The 14,432-nt window shown below is 52.8% G+C and overlaps 1 protein-coding gene across 2 annotated transcripts; it reads left to right on the forward strand.

Moving 5' to 3' along the window:
• Positions 1-12,108: 12,108 nt before the first annotated feature.
• COMTD1 (catechol-O-methyltransferase domain containing 1) lies at positions 12,109-14,195 on the forward strand. 2 transcript variants are annotated; one of them, XM_016160255.2, is made up of 7 exons: positions 12,109-12,334; positions 12,490-12,617; positions 12,862-12,967; positions 13,056-13,174; positions 13,264-13,318; positions 13,590-13,723; positions 13,947-14,195. In XM_016160255.2, exons 1-7 carry the CDS (start codon positions 12,241-12,243, stop codon positions 14,097-14,099), a joined length of 789 nt encoding a protein of 262 aa, XP_016015741.1. In that variant the 5' UTR covers positions 12,109-12,240; the 3' UTR covers positions 14,100-14,195. The 2 variants fall into 2 exon arrangements, with proteins under 2 accessions (XP_016015741.1, XP_016015740.1); XM_016160254.2 differs by having other exon boundaries at positions 12,241-12,334; positions 13,530-13,723.
• The last annotated feature ends 237 nt before the right edge of the window (positions 14,196-14,432 follow it).

Below are 14,432 nucleotides of genomic sequence, written 5' to 3' on the forward strand. Positions count from 1 at the left end.
CTGGGACACTGAGGGCATACACACACACACACTTTTCTCTCTTTTCTCCATGAGGCCTCTGACCTCCAGATGAGGCTGAACAAAGGATTATGAACAAAGTTCATGTCACCCTTTCCTCCAGTCCTACCGCCTCCCTTGGAGCAGCAACCAAGCCTATCAGATCAGTGTACGGGGGGCAGGGATGCCTGTTCACTGAGCATCAGCCACAGTTCAGCACTGAGCCATCTGTCCTTGCAAGAGAGGTACTCCTGTGTACTCCATGACATGCTGAAGAAGCTGAAGCCGGAGAAGAGCAGGGGAGGGGCGTACTAGTTTGTGTGAGCTGAGATTCATTGTCAGTTTGTCTCAACATTTATCTCTAAAACCTGGGCGCTTTCTCTTCTCCCTCCCTCTTATCCTCCTCCTACTCTATTTCTGCCTCTCTCTTCCTCTCCTTCCCTCCCTCTGTCTATTTTTGTGTCTCTGAGCTTTTTCTCTTTCACTGTAACCACCTCCTCCATGCGTGCGCGCGCGCGCGCGCGCGCACACACACACACACACACACACACACACGGGTCTAGGGCTGTTTAGAAGCCAGAACTATCTCCAAAACAGGTTTGGCCTTCCCCTCAGTCTTTGGTACCAGGATCTGGCCTCACTTATTCGGAAAACTTCATGAAGGAATGAACAGTAGCTACCTGCTGCCTCCTTCTCCCCACCGCAAAAGGGACTTTTCCCAGGTCTCCAAGCTGAGACCTAGGGTGGGATAGATAGGAGAAAGGATGACCAAAGGCCAGAATGGCTAAGGAGAAGGATTATTCCCAGTGGTCAGACTACGACAGGACACATGCAGTGGAGAAGATAGGATTTAAATTATTATTGATAATCAAAATTCCTCCCAACCTGAAATCTCCATCTCAAACAGGTGCTGCCACTTGTCAACTGTGTGACCGTGGCTGTGTCACCTAACCTCTCTGAGCCAACAATAATCCCTACTTTAAATTATGATTCAATGGGATATGGACTATTATTGATTCGTTTGGAATGCTTTGGACTGCAAATAGTAGAAAAGCCAACCAAAACTTGCTTGAGCAATAAGGATACTTACTGATTTCACACACTAAGATTCTAGCAGTAGGAGGTTTCATGCAATGATTCAGAAATGCCTTGAAAACCATTACTTTCTGTATTTCCGTTTCACCATCCTTAGCTTATTGTTTATAGCTCATGCTGTTCCTTCATGTTTAGAAGATAGCTGCTGCAACTCCAGACATCATGTATCACGTTCAAAAAAAGAAGAAACATAGTAATAATGAGCACCCTTTCAGATGATCGATTCCACTGCAGTTGACTCAAGGATCCCACCTGGAGAGATTCTGCCCCGCAACAGTATATCTGCTGTGAAACTCATCCTCACCTCAGATGGTTTGCATTTTGAAAATGCCTTCAAAGAAAAAGTGATGCTCCATTTGGTAGGACTCTATGCACATGTGGGGTTAGGTAGGGGCAGGAGATGGCTTCCTGGTACCTCAGGTCATATCGCAGACCTTCAGAGCTGGAAGGGACCTGAGATAGCCTCCCCCAAGCCCAATCACAAATTGGGAAAACTGAGTTCTGAGAAGAGAATTGATTTCTTCACAGTCACACACCAGAGCCAGGACCAAGGATTCCTGGCTCTGAACCCCTCTTAGCACTCTTGGGAGAGTCTTTAGAAAGGAGGGCTCAGGCCAGGAAATGCAGGTGTCTTAGGTGGGTTCTCCAGAAGCAGAGCCTGCATCAGAGATTCTTATCCAAATGATGGTAGGGGTCCTCAGCCTTTTTGGCACCAGAGACTGGTGTTCTTATGAGAATCTAATGCTTGATGATCTGAGGTGGAGCTGAGGCAGTGATGCTGGCACCGGGGAGTCACTGCACATTCAGATGAAACTTCATTCGCTCACCTGCTGCTTACCTCCTGCTGTGCAGCCAGTTCCTAATAGGTCAGGGACCAGTCCACAGCCCGGGAGTCGGGGAGCCTTGGACTAGAGGAGGCTCTGAGAAGGGGAGTCAGGGAAACAGGAGAGGTAAGAAGTAAAAGGTTCACCAGAATGTAGTCTCAGCTAGGGTCAGGCCACAGCCTGGTCCCATGGAGGATTCCAGAACACAAGTGGCATCACAGAGTTAGTCCTACCTTGAGTCTTGGGGAAACCTTTTGTGCCACGACATCAGTCAGTCATTGGCCACAGTCCACCCAGGTTGTGTGGGGCAGTACATGGCCTTCTGGGTGGAGGTACTCTCATTTGGTTGAGGATTCAGCTGCGATGAAGGGGCAGCTGTGAGCCATTAGCACCAACCCTTCAGCAGCTGGGGGATTGGAAACCAGCAGGTTAGAGGGAAAACAGGCAGCTCACCTCCCTAGAACCCCGAGTCACCCCGGCATTCCCAGCCACAGAACAGTCTAGACACAAAGGCTTGTGCCCTCTGCAACCTCAGTTTCTCTGTTTATAAAATCGGCAAGCAGGTTCCAGGTTCCCTTCCAGCTCTGCATTTCAAATCTTCTGTGGGTCCATTTCCACCTTGCCCCAAAGTTCCAACCAGGCAGGCCCCTGCTCACAGACGTCCCACTTGCCCAAGCAGCTAAAGAACCAGTGAGATCAAAGTGGGGTCTCTACTCAAACAGGCCTGAATCCCACGAGACAGGCAGAAGCAACAGTGTTCAGGTTTGTATATGTCCCTAGCCTGCTGAGTGGGCCTGGGGAGTCAGTATTTCTTGAAATGTAAGTACCGAGACTACACTGGGTTGTCAGTAAATTCATTATCCCATTACACAGGCCTGAATTATTCAGCGCTCTTGAGGCCGCCTCAGGAATGCGCCGGAACACAGTCAATGCCGGCATTAGTGGGATGGATGGAGTCAGGCCTGGGGCACAGCTGTTGCCAGAATGACAGACCTGGGCCTAGAGAGGCTGCCAGGGCTTGAAGGCACAAGGGGGTCTGGCTAGCAGGACCTGTGCTTCGGGTGTTCCCGAAGCCTGGGGAGGAGGTCGTCCATATATACGCAACCCCTATGACCCCTCAGGAAACTGCCAGAGTGTGTCTCTGGAGCTCCACATGCTCCAAGGAACCCCAGGACAGAAGATCCAGGCTCTACCTCTTCCTGACTGTGTGACCTCCAGCAGGTCATTCACCTCTCTGACCCTCAGTGTCTTTCTTTGTGAAATGCAGCGATGATGCTACATGTTCCCAATATCCATTCTCCCTTTTAAGTTCAATGATAGAAATTATTTTTCATTGAGCACATTTTTCATAATCCTCTAGAATAAAGACTTTTCCTAGGCTGAAGTGTTGTCATCTGACTAAGTGCTGGTCAAAGACATGCAAGTAGAAGTATCCTGTCAAACCCTGAGGAAATGTCCTTAAACGAAGAGGATGAGTCCTATCTTGTTCCTTCCTTTTTCCCAAAAACTGGGGTAAAGTTGTGATGGCTGGAGCTCAAGCAGTCATCTTGCCCAATGAGGAGAAGCCACAGAAGGAGGATGACAGCACAACAGCATAGAAGCCTCCGTCCCTGTTGACCCCAGAGCCTCCTTACCACTTCCAGGTTGTGTCTATATAAAATAGAAATCAACTTTTCTCTTGGTTAAGCCATTGTCCTTCTGGATTTTTTTTCTGTCACTCACAGCCACACCCAACCTTACCTTGTTGGGCAAGTCTGAGGGTGAAACGAGACATTGTAGGAAAAGCAGCCACTTCAATGGCCATTTCATCTAGGACATGTCAGTGCTTAAGAACTCGAAGTCTTGAAACCAGAAGATTTGAGTTCAGATCCCAACTCCACCACTTATAAACCGCATCTTCAGGTGAGTTGCTTCATCTCTGTGCTTTGGAGTTACTATGAAGTTACAAGAAGTCCCTGGCATATAACAAGTGCCATATAACTATCAGCAGTTAGTGTCCCATTTTTCACCTCGAGGGATTCCCTATATAGCTCGGGGACATGGGTCCCCATAACATCTCCCAAAGCTTCATCTCAGTCTGGATTTCCCCCTCAGGGTGACTGTGCTCTGGGGGCAGCAATGCCAGGGGGCATTCTGAGCTTCAGCCGTGACATGAACAGCTTTGCTTCAAGGGAGAAGACCCCAGTCAGAATCAATGGGGGTGAGAGGCAGAGACTGGGCTCCTGGTTTGGAGCCCAGAAGAGGGACTGCTCCCTGGGGTCCAGATGAAATTCTTACTCAGGAAGAGAGAAAGAGAAATAAAGACCCCTAACTGGCTGTGTACCCTGGGCAGTGTCTCTCCTTGCTGGGCCTCTCGAAGACCAATATGGAATATGAGTGAAATTGTTGGGTTTGAGGTGCCTGAAAGTGGTGGGGTCTGGGACTAGGGCACATAACCCATGGGACGATGGGGGCAGGTATCATGTCCTGCCAGCCAAACTGCCATGCAGCAAATTTAGGCCAGTGTTGTCAAATCTTCTGCTTTTTCAAAAGAAATGGAAATCATATCTGAATTCTTTGTGAAATTTTCTTATTGTTTGGTGTTGGCTCCATTCTAACAAACAAAACACTGATCAAGGCAAATAAAACACGGCCCCAGGCCACCTTGGAGGCAGCCAGATGTAAACAAGCACTAAGAGGCCTCCCAGGCGATGCAGTGAGATCCTGAGTCCCCAGCTGTATTTCTTGGTGTTTCTGGGGGAAACAGGCAAATGCTGAGCATGGCGGTGGCATGGGGGTGCCATGGAGGAAAGAAAAGGCATGAAGGAAAGAACGGGGCTGGGAGTTCGTCCTTGGCTGGAAGGCAGATGCTGTGGGCTGGACCCAGGGAAGGTGAGCCTGACCCCTCAGCAGCCTCCGCTGTTCAGGTTCAAGACGACAGTGAGGGCTGGGGGAGACAGGGGGTTGCCTCGCAACCTCAGCCAACACTCTGACTCCCAGAGGTTCAGGTTCTTCCTCTGAAGTAATTCAACTGGAGAACCTTCATCTCCAGCATGAAGCAGCTACCCTGGCCAGCCTGCCCCTGCTGAGGCCCTGCCCAATGGGGAAACCTCCACACCCACAGCTTTGGGGACACCCTGGGGCCCTTGGGGCCTGTGTATAGAGCGGAGTGCTGCTCCTGACTCCTTCACTCTGCCACCAGTAATGGGGTTACATAGCCACACCCTTTGCCCCGTGACCTCACAGGGGCACCCTATGGAGGGGGTAAAGCACACACCGTACCCTGTACCTGGGGCTTGGCCAAGTGACACTGGCCACTGGAACATCCGCAGCCGTGACTGAGCAGAGGCCTTACAAGCACTTGTGTGGTGGGCCTCTTGCACCTGTGCTGTCCACTGGGAAAGGGAATTCCCAGTTAGAAATATCTGAACCCATCACCAGAAGCAAAAGCACCCCGGCTGGCCCACTAAACCAGGAGCAAGAAAAGTAGGTGGTTATTCTGGAAGCCTCTGAGATGTGGGGCTGTCACACAGCACTGTCACAGCAGAAACCTGACCATTATGCCAGGAGGACATGGGCTTCCCCCAACCCTAGCAAGCTGCACAAAAGGTTGGGAAACCCATCTGGTAGTCTGCTGTCCCAGAGGCTTCTGTGCCCGTGGCTCTGAGACAAATAGAGAGACTCCCACTGGAGTGGGGAGACCCCACCACCACCACCACCAGGCTGTGGGCCATGCAGAATTGAAGCCAATCCCCATGTCCTGGCTTGAGACCTAGGATGAGGCACTTTTATCTGAGAGCCGCCTACAGAGTGCAGGTGATCGTGCCTATCTCACTGGGGGTTGGAGGGGCTCAAGGAGAGGCCTACAGCAGGGCGAGGGTGCCCAGTGCTGGCATTTTGACTTGTCAGGTGGGGGTGGGGGGACTGGACCCATCATTAGTCCATATCAGTTACCTTGAGCTTCAAGTAAAAGAATATACAGCTAATTGCTGCTTAAATACAAAGGGCTCCATTTTCTAGTGTAACAAATAGTCTGGAGGTAGGCAGTTGCTAGTGGTGGTTCAAGGGCTAGATAATGTCTTCAAGGGCCAACACTCCATCTTTCCTCACGCCATCCTCACTGTTTGTTTTATTCTTAGTCCTTAAACTTGTTGACTCATGACCACAAGATGGCTGCTGTTGTTCCAAGCATTTCATCTTTGTATAACCCCATTCAAGGTAAGAAGAGGCTGAGCAAGAAAAGGGTTTTGTTTTGTTTTGTTTTGTTTTGTTTTTTATCATCAGGGAGGAAAATCTTCTGAGAAGCACCCTTATATCTCTGGCCAGAAATGAGATGCAGGAGAGGGTGAGAATAGATAACTTACAAAAAGGACCAGTATGGCTGTAACAGCCTCAGACTGACCATAGTTCTTCCCCTAGAGTTGGTCACATTGTTGCCTGAATAGTATCAGGCTCCTGCTGGCAAAGCAGAAGAAGGAGAAGGAAAGGCTTGGAGGTAGAGGGTAACAGTGGCTCAGAGATAGAGGGTAACAGTGTCAGCTAGAGCAGTGACAATCCATCCCACAGAAGAGCAGTACCAGGCAGGCCTCTTAATTGCAAACCATAGAAGCTGCTCTGGCAAACAGCAGATTTTACTTTGTTACAAATAATAGAATCCACTTGTTGCAAATAGCATATTCCACTCTGTTATAAACAGCAGCCTCTGGGAGGACCAGAGAATCAGGCATGGATGCCCCACAAGTAAGAACCACACAGCTACAAGCCCCACCAAATCACATAATAGGACTGTTCTATTTAGAACACAGCCACCATCATAGTCCAACTCTGGGTAGAGGCTCCACCACAACCACCCCAGCAGAAACAGGCACCACCCCCCGCATCTTGCTTGCCAGAGCATCGTTCTCCTTCACATAACCCTAATTCACACTATTCACATTTGCATTCAAGTCTTGTGCTGCGCATCTGATGGGTGGAAACTAGGTCTCAAGCCTTCTTAGAAGTATGTGTGTTTGTCTCCTTTTGGGGGAAGGAAGGACTTGCAATGTAAGCCAGAGTCTCAATGTGAAGAGATAAAAGCTGCAAGGAGACTTTCTTTTCCAATTCCCAAAAAGGCTCCATGAAATCCCAAACATTTAAAGACTCCTGAGGGTCAGCCAAGGTGTTCAGCAGAAGCACTCCTGGCCACCCCAACAAGAATGGAGGAAAGAAGCAGGGGACACCATGAAATACACACCTAAGTCACTCACTGGGGACTTGCAGAAACACCTGAGTTGAGCCAGAGAAACTGAATCATGGGTAAATTGCTGGTACGTGGAAAGTGCCTCCTGAAAGAACGAAATGAAGTTCCAGAGGACTTAGGAGCTCTGGACATGGATCCAGCAGTGAGATGTCAAACCTTTATGGAAACAGAAAGAAACAAGTTCTCATCTGGCTCTGCCTGCCACCTGCCACCAGGGAGCCTTGGTTTGCACATCTGGAAAGTGGAGATGATGTTAGCTATTAGAAAGAAACAGTCCCGCTTCCCATTCTGTTCATGCCGCAGCAGGGAATCCTGCGGATTTAAATATCTAATCCTGTGCTTCTAAAGGAGCGGGTGCGGGAACCAGGCAGGGGTATAGTAATCTGTACAATCATTATGAGAGGATGAAGGTTGAGACGGGAAGAACTCTGCCATCCTCTTGTGATCTCCACCACCAATGTTATTTCCATGGTGGTCGTTTTAGATGGCAAGGAGGACTTTGCAGGTGTAACTAAGGTTATTAGCCAGCTCACCTTAAAATATGAAGGTTACCCTGGATTATCTGGATTGGCCCAGTGTAATCACAGGAGCCTTTATAAGCCAAAAAGGAAAGCAGAGCGATCTTAAGCGTCAGAAAGATTCAAAATGCTTTCGCTTGCCTTAAAGATGGAGGAGCTTTGTGAGAAGGAACTGAATCTGCCAATAGCTAGAGAGCTTGGAAGAGGGCCTCGAGCCCCAGGGTAGAACTACAGCCCCAGATGACACAGTGACTTCAGGCTGGTGAAACCCTAAGCAGAGAATCTGGCCACACCTTGTTGAACTTCTGCCCTACAGAACTGTGAGATAATAAATGGGTGTTGTTTTAAGCCACTAGGTGTGTGGTAGTTCATGAGGCAGCAATAGAACATTAACACAGAAGTATCATCCCCACTTTATAACCGAGGAACTCTGACCTCACACAGCCAGAAAGTGAGCAGTGGGACCAGTGTTTGAACCCAAGTTCATCTGACACTGGAGCCCATGCTGGCGCTTCCCATTTGGTCTATCTAGATGAGGAAACTGAGGCACTAGAGGCTGGGGCATTGCCAGTGCCAGTTCTGCAGTGCCTCAGCACTGAGAAGACAGGAGCAGACTGAGGACCCCCTATCCTCCTCAGCTCATCTCAGGAGCCTCAGAAGCCCCTGACCCATGGTCTATCTGCATCCACCCACTCAGCCCGAAACGGCCCCCTGGAGCCCTAGAACCAGGGTATTGCCTCCATATGGGAAGGTCTTACTGAAAAGGTGCCGTCCTTTCTGGGGAGTTTGGCAGACCTCACCCAGGTGTGGTCAGACTCTAGGCTACAGTTTTCCTGTGGAGAGGAGAGGCCCAAAGAAGGCAAGTCCTGGAGAGAGCCCCAAAGGCACCACTGGCAGCCCACACCCACTTCGGGGGAGCCCACTGAGTGCAGGAAGGGGCCTGAAGGGCCCAAGGCAGGAAGAAGATTCCTGGGGCAGGGACAAGGAGGGGACAATCAGCCAGCCACTGAGGCCCTTCAGGTCCTGGTGGACTCTACTCCCATGTCCTGACTTCTCTGATCCATGCTCCAAATCAGAGGAAACAGCTGTCCCATGGGCCAGATCAAAGATGTATTCAGTTCAGCTGACACAGTGCTTAAAAAAAAATTTAAAAAGCTGACCTGAATAATTTAAATTGTGAGGTTTCACATTAAAAGCCACATTTCCAACTTCTCTTGAAAATACCGTTAAGTTCTGGCTTCACTGCACCCATCTTCCCACATGGCAGCATGGGCTGAAATGAAGTGGCTACTCTGCCTTTTGATGAGGAAGGAATTTGGAATGCCACAGTCCCCACTGGTCCCTATTGCCCTCCCCTCACCACCTGCCTGGCTCCTGAAGATAACTGAGTTCCTTCCAATCCCTTAGGCCCAACTTGACCCATGACATAGTACTCTTCTGCCCCTGCCCCACCCAGTACTGAGGAGCGAGGTGGGGAGCGGGAGGTGGGGTGCGGGGAGGCTAGCCTGTGTCATGTTAGCAGGACTGGAAGATGTAAAAGTTGAGGCATTAGGGTAAAAACTCAGGTGCTTCTTCCAGAACGGTTTTTGCAAACAGCTATTCCCAGTGACCTGGTTTGGCTAGGAATTGGTCAAGGGCCAAACCCCTGACTTCCTGGCATGAACCTAAGGGAATATACACACACTCATTTCCTTTGGCTTCATGAGCCTGTGGGCTCCTTGGTGCCTGATGGGGCAGCTGTATTTGGCTCAAAGAGCAACAGAGAGAGGTAGAAATGGTCTTCCCCCTACCCCTGGGGCAGCTGCCCACATCCACATGGCCCTCTGGGGAGGTCTAGCCTCCCATCCCTCAACTCAGGGCCACCTCTAAGGAAAAGAATCAAACCTATTTTGTCTTCAGCCCCCTGGCCTTCTAGGAAAAAGCTCTGCAACAGATTCGGAGGCGACACTTTGCTCCCTTCATTGTGAACTGTGATGCTGGCGCTGCAATGGAAGAGACAAGAAATGAAGAGCAAATAGGGGAGGGAGATGGAAAAATTAAATTTTGCGTGATCAGCAAGGTTTCAAACAATCGCTCGCCAACTGAAGTGGGTGCCACGTCTATAAGTCATTCTGTTTTATAGACCATTAGGATCTCCAGAGAGAACCTGCATGGAGACCACTGCTTTTTGTTGAAATTAAAATGTCAGAGAAAAAGAAATAGAACAAAACAGGGAATCTGCAATTAATTACCAGGCCATAAAAATTCAATAATCAGGAGGCAGAGCGGCCGCGGGCCCAGAGGTATCAGAGCCAGCGTAACAAGAATGGAATACATTAATCTTTTCAAATTAGTTTTTTAATCTGACGGGGATATATGGTGACATGCCTCTCCTCCCTGCCCGCGCGCCGTCCCTCACCCCTACCTCAGCACCTCCCTGGCTCCGGCCTGAAGCCAGGCTGGGGAGGGAGGTTCTGATGTGAGCTGGCGGCCTGGCTAAACCCGGACCCCCAGACAGGGGACAGATTGGAGTCTTTAGCCCCAGCCAGAGTCCAGGGCTCACATGCCACCTGGCTTGGTGGAGGGGCCCCATCAGTGGTGGCAGAAAACCGCTTCTTGGGAGTCTTGTTCTGGCTGCAGCCCAGTACGTCAAAGGAACTCACAGGTGTTTCCCTGCTCTGGCCAGGGTGTCAAAGGGTTTAAGAGAGCAAGAGGGGGTCTGGGGAACAAGTATGTAGAGCGTCATCTCTCTGAGTTTTGGTTTCCTCCTCTGGAGAATGGGAATAATGCCACAGCATCACAGGGAGGCCTGGTGCTCAATAATAGGCCCCCGCTGTTACTATTTTTACTGTCTAAACTGGCTGCTCAGACAGCAAGAAGCCTGAGGCACCGCCAGCATCCTATTCAGAACATTTATTTAGCACTTGCTGTGTGCTCAGCTCTAAGGGAGAAGAGACCAGCAGCCTCAGTCCTTACCCCGGGGAATGAGACTCTGGTCAGGTCGGAGAAATATTTATAGGGCCAAGCAGGATGCAGATGCTCTAAAGGTAAAGGGGCAGGAGCTTCTCCTCGGAGCCGGCCGCTTGCCTGGTGATAGAGGAGTGGGAGGAGCTGGACAGCAGGACGTGGACCCACCCAGCACCCAGGCCCCGGGGCTGGACAGCCGGCTCCTTCCCCCCAGCCTCCGGCCTGGGGGCACCAGCTAATTGGTTAGAGCGCCAGTCCCACCCCTGCGTCTGATTGGAGGCCATGCCTCTGGCTCCCCGAGCTCCGCCCCGGAACTGGGCCCCCTTCTGCGCAGCCAAAGGCCCAGGCTTCCTGCAGCTCATGTCTGTACTTTGCTTCAAGTTTCTCTCCTGCTCAACCTGGTCTTCAGCCTCAGCCAAGCCGCCCTCTAACTGACCGCCCCCCAACTCCAACAAGCCTGCTTTTGGGCCTTGCTAGTGCTGAGCTCTGCCTGGGGAGCTCCCAGTGTAATTCTAGTATGGCCAGGACAGCTGGAGAGCAGCAGCAGCGTGACCTTGTGCCCTGTGGAGTTTGACTCCTTTTAAATGTTAATAGTTGTAGCCCACTAAGTGCTGAGCCCTGTGTAAGTTCTTCACCTGGATTTTCTCATTTCATCCCCTGGAGTGTCGGGACCATTAATAACCCCATTTTACAGAAGGGGAAACTGTGAAGCTGGGGTTACTCACCAGTCCTGTGTGTCCTGCGGTCTCTGAACCCAGCTTCACTAAGAATACAAGCCAGGACAACTTATTCCGCCTCCCCGAGTTTAACACACAGTAGGTGTTCAATCAGTGCTCACTGGATGATGTCCCTGCAGAACAGCCTGCAAGGAGACCTCACCTGCCCTCCCATCGCTTTCCTCCCCAAGATGTCTTCACTCCAACCTACGATCATAATAGCAGCTGCCACTTATCAAGCACCTACTGCGTGCCAGGCTGTGGGATCTGGTGCCATTTACAATTAGATTGTGGTCTCTGTTTTACACAAAGGAAACTGAGGTTCAGAGAGACTAATGGGCCCAAAATCTCATACCCACGTCTATTTGATACCCAGGATTCTAACTGCAAGGACATTGTCTCAGTGCCCCATCAACCTCATCTGCCCCAGCCAACCTCTGGTCGTGCTCTGCAAACCAGGTCGTTCACTCCTTCAACCTGACACCTTTGGTCGCTTCCCCCAAAGGCCTCCTTTGATTCTCAGTTCTTCTCAGGGACTCCTTTAGTTTCTATCGCCATGTACTCATTACTATCCTGTTACACCGACGGCCCACCTACCCTCCCACACATGCCCCAGGGTACTTCAGCGGAAATGGTAGAGATGAGGAAGAAGCATATCAAATTTTTCCTCCCTGACCCAGGTCCGCAGACCCTAGGTGCTGGTCTTGCTCTCCGCCAGGCGAAGTTCCAAGCGAGGCCACCGGATGGCGCTCGGCTCGCTCGGGCAGAGCTTGCAGTAGAGACTAGCAGCCGCCAGATGGCGGTCGAGGCCACAGCTCCGCGGGCAGTACCTGGACAAGGCGAAACAGGGAGGGCCCTAGGGTCCCAGGGCGTTCCCGGGTGCCCCAGAACAAGTGACCTTGCTGCCGCCGCCTTCTGCCCGCGCCATGACCCAGCCCATGCCCCGGATTTCTGTGCCCGCCGCGCTGGCCCTGGGCTCGGCCGCTCTGGGCGCTGCCTTCGCTACCGGCCTCTTCCTGGGTGAGTAGGGCCGAGCCTGCCGCAGCTTCCGCAGAGCCCCCGCAGGCGGGACGGGCGCGGGAGCAGAGCCCACGAATCCACACTGGCTGCGGCCGAGGCTCACCTGTGGCGCCCTGGAGTTTCAAGCCCTTACCCAGCACCCCCTTCCCCGGCAGGGAGACGGTGCCCTACATGGCGATCCCGGCGAGAGAAGCGCCTGCTGCCCCCTGAGGACAGCCCCCTGTGGCAGTATCTGCTGAGCCGCTCCATGCGTGAGCATCCGGCGCTGCGGAGCCTGCGGCTGGTCAGCAGGGCGGGGAGCGGGAACAGGCGCCCACCTCGTGCCCTGCGGATCCCACGTGGCTGTGTGACCCTGGGCTGGGCGGTGACCTATTCTGGGTTTCCATGCTCCCGAGCCCGGGTGCGGTGGGCGTTCCCCTAGGCCACACCAACAGCCTCACCCGGAGGGTCCTGAACTGTGAGTGGGGCTGGGCTGGGTGACCAACAGGTTTGGTGCGACCCTGTCCCCTCCCTCCCCCAACACTCAGATGACTCTGGAGCAGCCGCAGGGGGATTCCATGATGACCTGTGAGCAGGCTCAGCTTTTGGCCAACCTGGCGCGGCTCATTAAGGCCAAGAAGGCGCTGGACTTGGGTAGGGCCCGCGGCCGCGATCACTGGGGACCGAATTCACCAGCCATCTCCCTCCTGTGGCCTGATCCTATCCGTGTTCCTGTCCCTAGGCACTTTCACAGGCTACTCAGCCCTAGCACTGGCCTTGGCGCTGCCCCCGGCCGGGCGCGTGGTGACCTGCGAGGTGAACCCGGGGCCCCCAGAGCTGGGGCGGCCCCTGTGGAGGCAGGTGAGCGTTCTACTTCAGGAGACCGACCACTCCACTCCCAGCCCAGCTCCATATGGGACGTGCTGTCTCTGACTCCACTTCTTTTGCAGGCCGAGGAGGAGCACAAGATCGATCTTCGATTGAAGCCCGCCCTGGAGACCCTGGGTGAGCACCGGAGTGGCAAGGGCCTTGGCGCCATTTCTCAAATGGGGCCACCGGGTGCGAGCTAGTGACCAGGTCCTCTGGACAGGTTTCGGGCAATTACAGCCTCCCACAGCCCAGCCTCACGGTATACAGCCACATGCAGGGTAGCAGGGCTGGCGCACTCGAGGCCAGAGTCCCTGAGAGGCCACAACACCTGAACTGGCTTGGGCAGGGGCTTCCGGCCGTCGGGGCTTTTGGACTCAGCCGCATCTGCCCCTCCCTTCCCCGCAAGACGAGCTCCTGGCTGCGGGCGAGGCCGGCACCTTCGACGTGGCAGTGATGGACGCCGACAAAGACAACTGCACCGCCTACTACGAGCGGTGCTTGCAACTGCTACGGCCCGGAGGCGTCCTCGCTGTCCTCAGTGTAAGCTATAGAGGAAGAAAGAATCCTCTCGGGCTGGGTGTCTTTCGCCCTTGGCCCCTCCCTATGCCACGCCCCCCAACGCCCCACCCAGTATTCAAGTAAGCTCCTTGAGATATTGCAGCCCGAGTCCCCAGGCTTTACCCAGCTGCAGGCCTCGCCCCGCCTCCTGCCCAGGCACCTCCCTCAGAGGTCCGTTCCACCATGATACCCCGTCCTTCCGCAGGTCCTCTGGGGAGGAGAGGTGTTGCAGCCTCAGCCGCGGGACCCGCAGGCCCAGTTCGTGCGAAACCTGAATGAGCGCATCCTACGGGATGCCAGGGTCCACATCAGCCTCCTGCCCCTGGGCGATGGCCTCACTTTAGCCTTCAAGATCTAAGGTTGGCACCTAGCTGTGGCCTCGATGGAAGGGACCTGGAAACCCCAGCCATCGACCCAGTTTTAAATCTGTCAATAAAGTGAGGTCTAGACGGGACACATTCTTCTGAGCTTCCATACGCGGCACTTAAGTAGGGTGGGGAGGAAAGGCCCAACATACGCAGCTTCTTGGGCAATAGGTAGCCTTAAGGTCGGATGTTCATCCCCTCCCTGGCAGTCCTTAGGGCAGCCTGACACAAGGGCTGTGGCCAGAGGCCCCAGCTCCTGAAGTTTGCCTCCACTGCACAGACTGACTCTGAGGGCTGGTGGTGTAGAGCCCTCCTTAGTCTCCCTC

Source organism: Rousettus aegyptiacus, unplaced genomic scaffold (assembly GCF_014176215.1).
Source record: "Rousettus aegyptiacus isolate mRouAeg1 unplaced genomic scaffold, mRouAeg1.p scaffold_m13_p_6, whole genome shotgun sequence".
NCBI lineage: Eukaryota > Metazoa > Chordata > Mammalia > Chiroptera > Pteropodidae > Rousettus > Rousettus aegyptiacus.